Source organism: Corvus hawaiiensis, chromosome 26 (assembly GCF_020740725.1).
Source record: "Corvus hawaiiensis isolate bCorHaw1 chromosome 26, bCorHaw1.pri.cur, whole genome shotgun sequence".
Lineage (NCBI taxonomy): Eukaryota > Metazoa > Chordata > Aves > Passeriformes > Corvidae > Corvus > Corvus hawaiiensis.
In genome coordinates, this window is record NC_063238.1 from 45,686,748 (window position 1) to 45,701,563 (window position 14,816).

The following is a 14,816-nucleotide window of genomic DNA, read 5'->3' on the forward strand; positions in this document are numbered from 1 at the left end:
CTGTGCTATCGTGTGTCCCCTGTCCTGCCATATATCTTCTGGAAGCTGGTGTCACCGGCTCGTGCGGTGGCCCAGGGGCCGAAGCCATTCCACGCGCATCTGCCACCCCTCCGCTGTCTCGGCAGTGTGTGGCTGGGCCAGCATCGATTCCACGGCTCGATCGCATCCCTTGTGATTTGTCTCTTTCTCCCCTCTCTGTCCCCTGCACCCTCTTTCCCCTCCAGAAAGCCGCCGAGAAGCTGAAGGAGGAGGAGAGGAAGCGGCTGGCGGAGGTGGAGGCGCAGCTGGAGAAGCAGCGGCAGCTGGCCGAGGCCCACGCCAAAGCCAAGGCACAGGCAGAGGCGGAGGCACGGGAGCTGCAGCTCCGCATGCAGGAGGAGGTCACCCGGCGGGAGGTGGTGGCCGTGGATGCCGAGCAGCAGAAGCAGAACATCCAGCAGGAGCTGATGCAGCTGCGGCAGAACTCAGACCACCAGATCAAGTCCAAGGAGAAGCTGATCGAGGAGGCTGAATACAACCGCAAGAAAGTGGAGGAGGAGATCCGCCTCATCCGCCTCCAGCTGGAGAGCACTGAGAAGCAGCGGGAGGGTGCAGAGACGGAGCTGCAGGAGCTGCGGGCACGTGCTGAAGAGGCTGAGCGGCAGAAGCGCCAGGCACAGGAGGAGGCCGAGCGCCTGCGCCGGCAGGTGAAGGAGGAGAGCCAGAAGAAGCGGGAGGCGGAGGAGGAGCTGAAGCGCAAGGTGCAGGCTGAGCGCGAAGCGGCACGGGAGAAGCAGAAGGCAGTGGCGGACCTGGAGCAGCTGCGGCTTCAGGCGGAGGAGGCTGAGCGACGCATGCGGCAGGCAGAGGCCGAGAAGGAGCGGCAGATCCAGGTGGCCCAGGAGGTGGCCCAGCGCAGTGCTGAGGCTGAGCTGCAGAGCAAGAGGCTCTCTTTTGCCGAGAAGACGGCGCAGCTGGAGCTGTCACTGCAGCAGGAGCATGATGTGGTGGCCCAACTGCAGGAGGAGGCTGAGCGGCTGAAGAAGCAGCAGCTGGAGGCTGAGCGCTCGCGGGAGGAGGCTGAGAAGGAGCTGGAGCACTGGCGGCAGAAGGCCAACGAGGCGCTGCGCCTACGGTTGCAGGCCGAAGAGGTGGCCCACAAGAAGTCGCTGGCGCAGGAGGAGGCTGAGAAGCAGAAGGAGGATGCAGAGCGCGAGGCCCGCAAGCGCGCCAAGGCAGAGGAGGCAGCCCTGCGGCAGAAGGAGCTGGCGGAGGAAGAGCTGGAAAAGCAGCGGGAGCTGGCAGAGGGCACAGCCCAGCAGAAGCTGGCGGCGGAGCACGAGCTGATCCGGCTGAAGGCAGAGATGGAGAATGGAGAGCAGCAGCGCCTGCTCCTGGAGGAAGAGCTCTCGCGGTTGAAAGGGGAAGTAAACGAGGCCATCCAGAGGAGGAAAGAGCTGGAGGAGGAGCTGGCCAAGCTGCGGGCAGAGATGGAGGTCTTGCTGGAGAGCAAGGCCAAGACAGAGGAGGAGTCACGCTCCAGCAGCGAGAAGTCCAAGCAGCGGCTGGAGGTGGAGGCCAACAAGCTGCGGGAGCTGGCCGAGGAGGCCGCTCGCCTGCGCGCCCTCTCTGAGGAGGCCAAGCGGCAGCGGCAGCTGGCAGAGGAGGAGGCCGGCCGGCAACGGGCTGAGGCTGAACGCATCCTGAAGGAGAAGCTTGCGGCCATCAACGAGGCCTCACGGCTGAAGGCAGAGGCAGAGATCACGCTGAAGGAGAAGGAGGCAGAGAACGAGCGGCTGCGGCGGCTGGCGGAGGATGAGGCCTACCAGCGCAAGCTGCTGGAGGAGCAGGCGGCCCAGCACAAACAGGACATCGAGGAGAAGATTGCGCTGCTGAAGCGCTCCTCAGAGAGCGAGCTGGAGCGGCAGAAGGGGCTTGTGGAGGATACACTGCGGCAGCGGCGACAGGTGGAGGAGGAGATCCGTGCCCTCAAGGCCAGCTTCGAGAGGGCCTCGGCTGGCAAGAGCGAGCTGGAGCGGGAGCTGAACCGCATCCGTGGGGAGGCAGAGGAGGTGCAGCGCAGCCGGGAGCAGGCGGAGCAGGAGGCTGAGCGGCAGCGGGCACTGGCGCTGGAGGAGGAGGGCCGGCGGCGCGAGGCCGAAGAAAAGGTGCAGGCCATCCTGGCGGCTGAGGAGGAAGCTGGGCGGCAGCGGCGGCTGGCCCTGGAGGAGGTGGAGCGGCTGCGGGCCATGGTGGAGGAGGCGCGGCGGCAGAAGGAGCTGGCGGAGAAGGAGTCAGAGAGGCAGATCCAGCTGGCACGGGAGGCAGCACAGAAGCGGATCGCAGCGGAGGAGAAGGCACACCTGGCTGCCGTGCAGCAGAAGGAGCAGGAGCTGCTACAGACGCGCCAGCAGGAGCAGAGCCTCCTGGACCGGCTGCGCGAGGAGGCCGAGCGGGCCCGGCGGGCGGCTGAGGAGGCCGAGTTTGCCCGTAGCAAGGCCGAGCAGGATGCCAGCTTGTCTCGGCAGCGCGTGGAGGAGGCTGAGCGGCTGAAGCAGCGGGCAGAGGAGGAGGCGCAGGCCAAGGCACAGGCACAGGCTGACGCAGAGAAGCTGCGGAAGGAGGCCGAGCTGGAGGCGGCAAAACGGGCACAGGCAGAGCAGGCAGCCCTGCGGCAGAAGCAGCTGGCCGATGCTGAGATGGAGAAGCACAAGAAGTTTGCCGAGCAGACACTGCGGCAGAAGGCGCAGGTGGAGCAGGAGCTGACCAAGGTGAAGTTGCAGCTGGATGAGACAGACCACCAGAAGGGCATCCTGGATGAGGAGCTGCAGCGGCTGAAGGAGGAGGTGACAGACGCTGTCCGGCAGAAGGCCCAGGTGGAGGAGGAGCTCTTCAAGGTCCGGGTGCAGATGGAAGAGCTGGCCAAGCTGAAGAGCCGCATTGAGGAGGAGAACAAGGCGCTGATCCTCAAGGACAAGGACAACACGCAGAAGTTCCTGGCGGAGGAGGCAGAGAAGATGAAGCAGGTGGCAGAGGAGGTGGCCCGGCTGAGTGTGGAGGCGCAGGAGGCCGCCCGCATGCGGCAGCTGGCTGAGGACGACCTGGCGCAGCAGCGGGCGCTGGCAGAGAAGATGCTGAAGGAGAAGATGCAGGCGGTGCAGGAGGCCACGCGGCTGCGGGCTGAGGCTGAGGTCCTGCAGAAGCAGAAAGATCTGGCGCAGGAACACGCCAAGAAGCTGCAGGAGGACAAGGAACAGATGCAGCAGCGCCTGGCTGAGGAGACCGAGGGCTTCCAGAAGACGCTGGAGGCCGAGCGCCGGCGGCAGCTGGACATCACGGCTGAGGCTGAGCGCCTCAAGCTGCAAGTGGCGGAGATGAGCATGGCCCAGGCCAAGGCTGAGGAGGAAGCCAAGCGGTTCAAGAAGCAGGCGGAGGAGATCAGTGAGAGGCTGCATGAGACTGAGCTGGCCACACAGGAGAAGATGACGATGGTGCACACCCTGGAGATCCAGCGGCACCAGAGCGATGAGGATGCGGAAAAGCTGCGTAAGGCCATCGCTGACCTGGAGAAGGAGAAGGAGAAGCTAAAGCAGGAGGCGGCGCTGCTGCAGCAGAAAGCAGAGGAGGTACTGGGCTGCGGGTCCCCCTTAGTGGTGGTGGTACACAGGGAGCTGTCCCTCTCCCCAGCCAGCCCACACCATCTCTGGCCAGGTCCCCAAGGACCGTCACTGGGGATGGTGGGGCAGGACCCCCCGTGCAGGTCAGGGATGTGCATAGAGCTAGGGGCAGTGAAGCAAACCCCTCAGGCAGCGTCGGAGCAGGACCCCAAACCCCTGGAGCCGTGGAGGGGGGATCCCCACTGCCTGGGCCAGCTCTTCCACCCCGTGGCACATCCTGCCGTGTTCCTCTCTGTGTCCAGCTCCCAGCCTTAATGCCAGGGGTTCCCTTGTGTCCTCCCCTTGCTCATCCTGCCCCATGTTGTGTGTGGCTCCCTAACCTCGGCTCTGCTCCTTAACTCTTACCTGATGGAGGGAGTGTGTGGGTGACTTCCGTGCCACCCCTGCCGCCTGTCCCCCTGCCTCAGCCCACCCCCAGTCCCCCACTGACCTCCTAGGTGTCTGACCACTGTCCTCTCTCCCACCCCAGATGCAGGTGGCCCAGCAGGCTCAGCTCCGTCAGGAGACGCAGCTCCTCCAGCAGAGCTTCCTGACGGAGAAGGATGCCCTGCTGCAGAAGGAGAAATTAATTGAGGAGGAGAAATCGAAGCTGGAGAAGCTCTTTAAGGACGAGGTGAACAAAGCCCAGAACCTGAAGGCAGAGCAGGAGCGGCAGCAGCAGGAGATGGAGCAGGAGAAGCAGCAGTTGAAAGCTATGTTAGATGAAGCCAAAAAGCATCAGAAAGAAGCTGAGGAAAATGTCCGGCACAAGCAGGAGGAGCTACAGCAGCTGGAGAGGCAGCGACAGCAGCAGGAAAAACTTCTGGAAGAAGAGAATAAGAAGCTGAGGGAGAGGCTCGAGCAGATGCAGGAGGAGTACAAGGCTGCCCTGGCCCAGAGACGGGAGATCATGATCCAGACCGATGACCTGCCTGGGGAGGCCGTGGTTACAACAACGCAGCTGTTGGACATCAAGGCTGTGCCCAATGGCCGGGATGCAGTGGACGGCTTAGCCCAGAATGGGGAGCCGGAGTTCGCCTTTGACGGCATCCGGCAGAAGGTGTCAGCAGAGAAGCTGGCTGATGCCGGCATTCTGAGCAGGGAGAGCTTAGACAAGTTGGCGAAGGGTGTCGTGAGTGTGGGCGAGCTCTCTCAGAGGGAGGATGTCAAGAAGTACCTGCAGGGCAAGAGCAGCATTGCCGGTCTGCTGATCAAACCCTCCAATCAGAAGATGAGCATCTACGAAGCCATGAAGAAGAAGCTGCTCAGCCCAGGCACAGCACTGGTGCTCCTGGAGGCACAGGCTGCTTCTGGCTTCATCATCGACCCTGTGCGGAATGCAAGGCTCTCAGTGAACGAGGCGGTGCGAGAGGGAGTGATCGGGCCAGAGCTGCACAACAAGATGCTGTCGGCCGAGCGGGCTGTCACTGGCTACAAGGATCCATACACAGGTGACAAAATCTCCCTGTTCCAGGCCATGCAGAAGGATCTCATCGTCAGGGATCACGGCATCCGCCTTCTCGAGGCCCAGATCGCCACCGGCGGCATCATCGATCCTGTCAACAGTCACCGTCTGCCTGTGGAAGCTGCCTACAAGCGTGGCTACTTTGATGAGGAGATGAATCAGATCCTGTCTGACCCCACTGATGACACCAAGGGCTTCTTCGACCCCAACACTCAGGAGAACCTCACCTACCTGCAGCTCATGGAGCGGTGTGTGACTGACCCAGACACAGGACTGTGCCTCCTGCCCCTCACTGACCAAGCAGCCAAAGCTAGAGAGCTGGTCTACACTGACAAGGAAGCCAAGGATGTCTTCAAGAAGGCCACAGTGACAGCACCGTTTGGCAAGTTCCAAGGGAAGACAATGACCATCTGGGAGCTCATCAACTCTGAATACTTCACTGAGGACCAAAGGCGGGACCTGATCCAGCAGTACAGGACTGGCAAGATCACGGTGGAGAAGATCATCAAGATCGTCATCACGGTTGTGGAGGAAAGTGAGAAAAAGAGCCAGATGTGCTTTGAGGGCCTGCGGGGCCCTGTGCCCGCCGCTGAGCTGCTGGAGAGCAAGATCATCAACAAGGACCTCTACAACCAGCTGCACCAGGGCAAGAAGACTGTAAAGGATGTGGCAGAGATGGAGTCCGTACGGCAGTACCTGAAGGGCACGGATGCCATCGCTGGCGTCCTGGTGGAGTCGACTGGCCAGAAGTTCACCTTCTACGAGGCCCTGAAGAGAAACCTGCTGAAGCCAGAGGTTGCCCTGTCCCTGCTGGAGGCGCAAGCTGCCACTGGCTACATCATCGACCCTGTGGGTAACAAACTTTTCTCAGTGGATGAGGCAGTGAAGGCTGAGGTGGTGGGGCCAGAGTTCCACGAGAAGCTGCTGTCAGCAGAGAAGGCAGTGACCGGCTACAAGGATCCCTACACAGGTCAGACGGTTTCCCTCTACCAAGCACTCCAGAAGGGCCTCATCCCCAGCGACACTGGGCTCCGGCTGCTGGATGTCCAGCTTGCCACTGGTGGCATCATTGACCCTGTCAACAGTCACCGGCTCCCACTTGAGGTCGCCTACAAGCGCGGCTACTTCGACCGGGAGATAAACAAGGTGCTGGCTGAGCTCCGAGATGATGCCAAGGCTTTCTACTGTCCCAACACCCAGGAGTACCTCACCTATGCCCAGCTGCAGAAGAGTTGCCACCGTGACAAGCAGACTGGCCTGTGCCTGCTGCCCCTGTCTGACAAGGCAATCCAGTCACAGCAGGAGGAGGTCTACACTGACAGCCAAGCCAAGGAGTGCTTCGACAAAGCAACCATAGAGGTCCCAGTGGGCAGCATGAAGGGCCAGACGATGACCATCTGGGAACTGATCCACTCCGAATACTTCACGGAGGAGCACAGGCGGGAGCTGCTCCGACAGTACAAGACTGGCAAAGTGACAATCGAGAAGATCATCAAGATAGTGATCACCATCATCGAGGAGGCAGAGACCAAAAAGCAGGAGAAACTGACATTCAGTGGTCTGCGGGCACCGGTACCAGCCAGCGAGCTGCTGGAGTCCTGCATCATCAGCAAAACCCAGTACGAGCAGCTGAAGGAAGGCAAGAAATCGGTGAAGGACCTCTCTGAGACAGATGCGGTGAGGAGATTCCTGCATGGCAGTGACTGCATTGCTGGTGTTTATGTAGAGGCCACCAAGGAGAAGCTGAACATCTACGAGGCCATGAAGAGGAACCTGCTGAGGCCCAGCACTGCTGTGGTCCTCCTGGAGGCCCAGGCAGCCACTGGGTTCTTGATCGACCCTGTGAAGAACCGTAAACTGTACGTCAACGAGGCAGTGAAGGCTGGCATTGTCGGGCCTGAGCTGCACGAGAAGCTGCTGTCGGCCGAGAAGGCTGTCACAGGGTACAAGGATCCCTACTCGGGCGATACCATCTCCCTGTTCCAGGCCATGAAGAAAGGGCTGATTGTCAAGGAGCATGGCATCCGCCTGCTCGAGGCCCAGATCGCCACCGGTGGCATCATCGACCCCGTGCACAGCCACCGCCTGCCCGTGGAGGTGGCCTACAAGCGTGGCTACTTTGACGAGGAGATGAATCAGATCCTGTCTGACCCCACTGATGACACCAAGGGCTTCTTCGACCCCAACACTCAGGAGAACCTCACCTACCTGCAGCTGAAGGAGAGGTGCATTGAGGATCCCGAGACGGGCCTGTACCTGCTGCCTCTGCAGGAGCCTGAGAAGCCGAAAGTGGTGGAAACCACCCACATGTACACAGAAGCAGAGACACGGAAGGTGTTTGAGGAGACGCAGGTGGACATCCCTGTGGGCAGCCGGGCAGGCTCCTCCATGTCACTGTGGGAGATCATGCACTCGGACCTGCTGCCCGAGGAGCAGCGTAAACATCTCATGGAGGAGTTCCAGTCAGGCCGCGTGTCCAAGGAGCGCATGATCATCATTATCATCGAGATCATTGAGAAGACTGAGATCATCCGGCAGCAGAATCTCACATCCTTTGACTACGTCCGGCGCCGCATCACAGCTGAGGACCTCTATGAGGCCAGGATTATCTCACAGGACATCTACAACCTGCTGAAGCAGGGCTCCAAAACCTTCCGGGAGCTCCTGGACATGGAGACTGTCTGGAAGTACCTTTATGGGTCGGGCTGCGTGGCTGGCATCTACATCCCCTCCTCCAAGCAGACGCTCAGTGTCTACCAGGCGCTGAAGAAGGGGCTGATCAACTCCGAAGTGGCCCGCTCCCTCCTGGAGGCCCAGGCAGCCACCGGCTTCATGATTGACCCCACAAAGAATGAAATGCTGACCGTTGATGAGGCAGTCAGGAAGGGCGTGGTGGGGCCAGAGATCCACGACCGGCTCCTGTCTGCAGAGAGGGCTGTGACTGGCTACAGAGACCCATACAGTGAACAGAAGATTTCCCTCTTCCAGGCCATGAAGAAGGATCTCATTCCCAGCGAAGAGGCCCTCAAGCTCCTGGATGCCCAAATTGCCACCGGTGGCATCATTGACCCGCACTTGGGCTTCCACCTGCCCCTGGAGGTGGCCTACCAGCGGGGCTTCATCAACAAGGAGACGTATGACATGCTGTCGGAGCCCAGCGAGGTGCGCAGCTACGTGGACCCCTCCACAGATGAGAAGCTCAGCTACACGCAGCTGCTGAAACGGTGCCGGAAGGATGAGAACTCCCGGCTTCTCCTGCTCCCACTCTGCGACACACGGAAGCTCACCTTCCGGGGGCTGAGGAAACAGATCACTGTGGAGGAACTGGTCCGTTCGCAGGTAATGGACGAAGCCACAGCCCAGCGCCTCCAGGAGGGTCTCACCTCTGTCGAGGAGGTTTCTAAGAACCTGAAGAAGTTCCTGGAGGGCACCAGCTGCATTGCTGGTGTCTTTGTGGACTCCACAAAGGAGCGTCTGTCTGTCTACCAGGCCATGAAGAAGGGGATCATCCGGCCTGGCACTGCCTTCGAGCTCCTGGAGGCGCAGGCGGCCACAGGCTACGTCATCGACCCCATCAAGGGCCTCAAGCTGACGGTGGAGGAAGCTGTGCGCATGGGCATTGTGGGCCCCGAGTTCAAGGACAAGCTGCTCTCTGCTGAGAGGGCCGTCACCGGCTACCGGGACCCCTACACTGGAAAGCTCATCTCCCTCTTCCAGGCCATGAAGAAGGGTCTGATCCTGAAGGACCATGGGATCCGCTTGCTGGAGGCGCAGATTGCCACAGGAGGCATCATTGATCCTGAGGAGAGCCACCGCCTGCCTGTGGAGGTGGCCTACAAGAGAGGGCTCTTTGACGAGGAGATGAATGAGATCCTGCTGGACCCCAGTGACGACACCAAGGGCTTCTTTGACCCCAACACGGAGGAGAACCTCACCTACCTGCAGCTCATGGAGCGGTGCATCACGGACCCAGAGACTGGCCTCTGCCTCCTGCCTCTGAAGGAGAAAAAGCGGGAGAGGAAGACCTCCTCCAAGTCCTCCGTCCGCAAGCGCCGGGTGGTGATTGTTGACCCAGAGACGGGCAAGGAGATGTCCGTGTACGAAGCCTATCGCAAGGGCCTCATTGACCACCAGACTTACCTGGAGCTGTCAGAGCAGGAGTGCGAGTGGGAGGAGATCACCACCTCGTCCTCCGATGGCGTAGTGAAGTCAATGATCATCGACAGGCGCTCAGGACGCCAGTATGACATCGATGACGCCATTGGCAAGGGTCTGATTGACCAGTCAGCCCTGGACCAGTACCGCTCGGGCACCCTCTCCATCACCGAATTTGCTGACATGCTCTCTGGCAACATGGGCGGCTTCCGGTCACGGTCGTCCTCTGTAGGATCCTCCTCCTCCTACACCGTCAGCCCAGCCCTGACACGGACCCAGATCTCCATGTGGACTGACCCGACTGAGGAGACTGGGCCAGTGGCGGGCATCCTGGACACAGACACTCTGGAGAAGGTGTCCATCACAGAGGCAATGCGCCGCAACCTGGTGGACAACATCACAGGGCAGCGTCTGCTGGAAGCCCAGGCCTGCACCGGGGGCATCATTGACCCCAACACCGGTGACAAGTGCACCGTTGCTGATGCGGTCACCAAGGGCCTGGTTGACAAGATCATGGTGGACCGCATCAACCTGGCGCAAAAGGCCTTCTACGGCTTTGAGGACCCGCGGACCAAGACAAAGATGTCGGCGGCGCAGGCACTGAAGAAGGGCTGGCTGTACTATGAGGCTGGGCAGCGGTTCCTGGAGGTGCAGTACTTGACGGGAGGTCTGATCGAGCCCGATGCCCCAGGCCGTGTCTCCCTGGATGAGGCGCTGCAGAAGGGCACCATTGATGCGCGGACTGCCCAGAAGCTGCGGGATGTCAACACCTATTCCAAGTACCTCACCTGCCCCAAGACCAAGCTCAAGATCTCCTACAAGGACGCCATGGACCGGAGCATGATCGAGGACGGGACCGGTCTGCGACTGCTGGAGGCCTCCTCCCAATCCAGCAAGGGCTACTACAGCCCCTACAACGTCAGCAGCGCCGGCTCCACCTCTGGATCACGCTCGGGCTCTCGCACCGGCTCCCGCTCAGGCTCCCGGCGCGGCAGTTTCGACGCCACTGGCTCCGGCTTCTCCATGACCTTCTCTTCCTCCTCCTACTCCTCCTCGAGTTTCGGGCGCAGATATGCGGGGGGTACCCAGGGCACCATGGAGGTGGCTGCCCTTGCCCTCGCCCTGGCCGCATCCAGAAGCTGCGGGTGGGAGGCGAGCAGGGAGTGCCCCGAGGTGCGTGGGCCCCTGTTCCACGTGGCCTGAGACCTGCCAGCCCCCCGAGGTGCCGCCTCACCTGCTGCGCATGTGGCAACGCTGCTGGCTAATCACTAGTATTTTTTTTTTAATTTTGAACCTCCACTCTTCTCCCAAAGCAGTGCCTCAAGTTTAACCAAAAAGACAAGACTAATAAATTAATATATGCGAATGTGCTGACAGTGTTTGTATATTAAGAGAAAAGAAAGAACACACACTACCCTCCCCTCCCTGTGCCCCAAGAGCTGGACATCGATCCTGCTCCTGGCTGCGCCATTCCCGCCGCTGCTCGCACACGGCGTGGCCGAGCCGGATACCAGGAAAACAGTTCCCTGTTTGGATCTAACCACTTAGCACTCTTTTGTAATTAACCTGCCAGCTTCAGCCCCTGCATCCCAAAGGAGGAGATGACCTTGGCCCTGTGGTGCACCCCACTGCAGCCAATGTGCCAGAGGAGGACATCGCGGGCTCCTCGGCACTGGACGGCCAGACACACCATGCCAGCCCTGAAGCTGCTGCCTGGACCCCTTCCACGCGCTCTCAGTGCAGCGAGAAGGGGGCTCTGCACCCCAGCCCCCGAGCTGCCCCATCTCCCTGCCTTGGCCTCCCGGCACGTCCCCACCACCACGCCGTGGAGCCGGTGCCCCGACCGTAAGTGCTGCGCTGGCGCTGCCCGGTGCTTCTGCGCCATGCGGGGGGACCTGCCTCCTCTCACTGCTTCGCCCGTCAAGGGGCTTCGCTGCGTGCCTGCCTCCGCCAGCCCACCCGCTCACCTGTCCTCTGGGACGCACCTGCCGCGGTCGGCCGGTCTGTGTGTCTGTCTCTCCGTGTATCTGGGAAGTGCTTCTGCTTGAGGTTGATTTCCTCACACTCACGTGGCTCCATGACCCCTTGGCAGGTGTCTGCCAGAGCCCGTGCCCCAGCCTGGGTCTGCACAGCTCCTGCACCCAGAAACCCCCAGCCGTGGGGGCTTTCCTGACCCTAACAAAGGGTATGGGGGCCACAGGACCCCTGCAGCACAGGGTGGGCCATGGGATGCTGTAGCAGCCTGGCACACGCTCTTGTTAGAAATAGGCGGATTTCTGTAAAACCAGCCTCCTTTTCCTTCTTTGCGGTAATTCCATCCCCCTGGCTTCCCCTGTGTGCCGGAGCTAATGCGCTCTCTCTCTGGCAGACATCTTTTTCCAGTCCCAACAAAGACCTCCCAGTGCCGCTGGGCGAGCTCCTGAGCTGGGTCTCTGACATCAGCAGGTCGTGGATGGGCTCGAGGGGAGCCCCGGAGGCGGCAGCTGCTCGGCCGTGCTCACCAGCACAGGTAACACTGACCTCCCCGCTCCGTCCCGGTCCCACAGCACTGCGCGGCACTGACGGCCGGGCTTGGTGGCTTCATCTCATGGATTGTTCTTCCTGTCTCATCCCATCTTTTCTGTTCGCTTTGTTGTAGTGTGGCTGGATGTCCATACCACCTCCCCTCATCGCCGCCATGGAGCCCGTCCCCCGCCCTGAGGCCGGTGGGACTGCACCTGAGGACACAGGGACATCCTCCCTCACCCTTTGCACTTGCCAGAGTCCCCGGCCAGAGACTGGGGCCACAGTGCCCAAGCAGCCAATGGCTCAAGAAGCATCCACAGGGTCACCTGGCTCCCACCTGCCCCACACACTCCCTCCTCCCCGGGTATGGCCTCCTGGTGTGGTGTCGGGCTCACTGCGGATCTCCAAAACATCTCCTCCTTCCCACCTGCTCTCATCTGCCACCTGTAAATCCAGTCATGTTACCCTCTGCCTCTGGTGTCATTATTGCTCTCATTACCCCGTTTGGCTTTGCATGAGGTGCCACTGCGCGCGGCTCCAGGGCAGTCCCCACTCCTGGGACCCTCCACACCCTGACCATCACTCATCGGGACAGTGGGGGTCCATCAGTTACCCAAACACATCTCTTTTTTGGGGCAAAACACTAAACTTGTACATACTGCGAAGTGTCTGTAAAAGGAGCAGTGTGGACCCAGGGCTCCCCTGCAAGGGCAGTAAAGGAGAATCCTCTGAAACCAGCTGGCAGCTCTGCGTGGTCTGTTCGCCCCTTGGCCTTGCCACCGTGGCCGTGGGCTCCCATTGCCTCCTGTGGGCTGCGTGTGCTGCTGCAGGTCGTGATGAAGCATGTCGGGGTGCCAAGGGTCTGACCAACTGCTGGTGCAGGTGCTGGGCCTGGGTGTACCCATGGTGCTGCCAGGCACAGAGCAGGGCCACGGGGGTGTCCCCGGAGCTGCCTCGTGCTGGTGGCACAGCCGACACTGCCAGGAGGTCAATGTGGGTGTAGCACTGGGCCAGTGGACCCCTGGTTCTGGGGAGTGGGTGCTGCTGTTGTTGTGGGGGCTTCTGAGCATCCCTCACATGAGGAGAAACCTGTCCCTCCATCAGTGGGGCTCTGGACTGGGCAGGGACACTGTCCTCCATTGTGCTGTTCCCATGTTGCCACTACCTGCCACTGCTGGTCCAGGGCTGTGCCTACTGGTGCCGTAGCCTCTGCTGGTGTGGGCTGTGCTGTGGGCACTCCCTTTCTGGGCAGTGAGGGGCTGTTGTGGGTGGATGGCAGCAGGGGGGTTCAGGATGTGATGGCCTGGCAACTGCTGGTAGGGCAGCAGCATTCAGAAGGGAAAGCCCTGGCAGACCTGGAGACGTCAGTGCAGCCACTGGCACAGGTGGCTCAAGGGGTCTGTCCAGCCCAGTGAGACAGGTGCCACTGTGCTGCCCAGGCTGGGGCTGTCTGAGCAGAAGGGTCATCCCGCAGCAGTGCCGGGAGCCCCAGGCACTGTGCCAGGAGTGCCAGAGCTGTCAGGACCTTGCAGGACCCCTGCAATGTCCAGGGACTGGTGGGGTCTCAACTGTGCCGGGACCAGCCAAGCATGTCAGCAGCCCCGGGTGGGGAGGCCGGGCTGGCCGGGACAGATGGCGGTGGCTGGGTAGGACGTTAATTGCATTGTCCATCAGCAATTAACCACAGCATCCGTCTGTTCCCACCAGCAGTGGGACATGGCCGTTAGGCGCAGCCGGGCCAGGGGGACTCAGGGGGGTCGCAGGCTGCTGCAACCACTGGGAGGCTCAGGAGAGGTCCCAGGACAGCAAGACACTCCCCCAGGTGACATGAGCTTCTTGGGACCCTGCCCCACCTCACTGGCCCCCAGATATTTCCTTGTATCCGCCAGATGTTCCCTGCTCCCCCACATATTCCTTGCTTACCCCCCGACTTCCTGACTCCTCCCCCAGGGCCAGTAACCTCTCCCAAAGCTCATGAGACCACCAAAAGCCCTCTGACCCATGGCCCAGTCTCATGTCATGGGCTAGAAGCCCTTCATTCCCCCCCCAACATTGATGGGGTCCAACTCTGTTTCCTGGTGCGAGACCCCCCTGCTCCCAGTCCCAGCCATGGGACTCACATCCATGTGCCAGGGGGGACCCTATTCCCTGCACCCCTTCAACCCTGTGCCCCTGGCATGGGGACCCTCCCTGGTGTGCCTGAGGCAGTGGGATCCCTCCCGCAGTGGCTGGCAAAAGGGTGCAGGAGCGTGCAGAGAGGGGAAGCCCTGAGACCCAGGCTGCTGCTCCTGGGGTGAGCCAGCCTCTTCCCCCATGCAGCGCAGTGTCCCTCGTCCACGGACATTCTCCATCATCTCGTGTTGCTCCGTGTCACCGTCCCCCCCCACTGATACCCCCCTGTCCCTCCCAAAGCCCCCTCAGCACTGTGTGCTGCGAGTGATGGAGCCAAACTCGCCATGATGGAGAACTCCAGGATATTCCCCTGCATTTTAATGCCCAGCATGTCATCATCCCCTGCTGCTTGGAGCTAACCCTCCCTGCCCCCCCGAGTTAAACCAACCCTCAGCATTGCGGTGGCACGTGAGGCACCGAGTGCCTCCCCGGCCGTGGTGCCAAGCACCCTGGAGAGGTCCCGAGCACCCTGGAGGGGTCCCTCGCTCCCCGCCCGGCGCACCCCAGCATTTGCCGACCGCCCTTCAGGGCGTGAGTGGCAGCACCGCCCCGTCCTGGCTGTGGTCCGTCGCGTGGGACCCGTGGCCGCTCTCCCAAGCGTGGCCGCGGCCGCCGGCTCGGCCCTGCTGGCACAGAGCAGCTGCCAGCTCCCTGTGCCCACCGCCCCAGGCGCTGCTGGCTCGGCCCCCGCCGCTCCGGGAACGCTCTGTACAGCTTCTCCACAAAGACGGACCGGCCTCTCCCACGCCTCCCCCTCGCTGGGGAGCTGAACCTCCCCATGGGCAGGGACCCCGAGACCCCCCCCGGCCGTGCCGCTGAGGCTCGGAGCCCGGGTGCACCGGCCAAGGACGGCTGTGCCTCGCGTAAAGCGCTGCCGTCTCTGT

The 14,816-nt window shown here is 61.6% G+C and overlaps 2 protein-coding genes across 2 annotated transcripts in view; both read left to right on the top strand.

The window, feature by feature from the left end:
- PLEC (plectin) overlaps window positions 1-14,816 on the top strand; it is a 62,042-nt gene that overhangs the window by 23,774 nt on the left and 23,452 nt on the right. Inside the window, 5 exon segments of the mRNA XM_048329228.1 lie at window positions 225-3,605; window positions 4,126-10,449; window positions 10,829-11,100; window positions 11,638-11,764; window positions 11,894-12,124. Of these exon segments, the coding sequence (XP_048185185.1) occupies window positions 225-3,605; window positions 4,126-10,449; window positions 10,829-11,100; window positions 11,638-11,764; window positions 11,894-12,124 (10,335 nt within the window).
- Window positions 10,463-12,778, top strand: LOC125316909. Its single transcript, XM_048286320.1, has 2 exons — window positions 10,463-11,764; window positions 11,894-12,778. The coding sequence occupies exons 1-2, from the start codon at window positions 11,480-11,482 to the stop codon at window positions 12,761-12,763; spliced, it is 1,155 nt and encodes a 384-aa protein (XP_048142277.1). The 5' UTR covers window positions 10,463-11,479; the 3' UTR covers window positions 12,764-12,778.

Excerpts from the sequence above, each read along its gene's own strand:
- LOC125316909 (XM_048286320.1), top strand. The coding sequence starts at position 11,480 with ATGGGATGCTGTAGCAGCCTGGCACACGCTCTTGTTAGAAATAGGCGG. Across the intron at positions 11,765-11,893 it reads GGCCGTGCTCACCAGCACAG|TGTGGCTGGATGTCCATACC; the intron begins GTAACACTGACC and ends GCTTTGTTGTAG.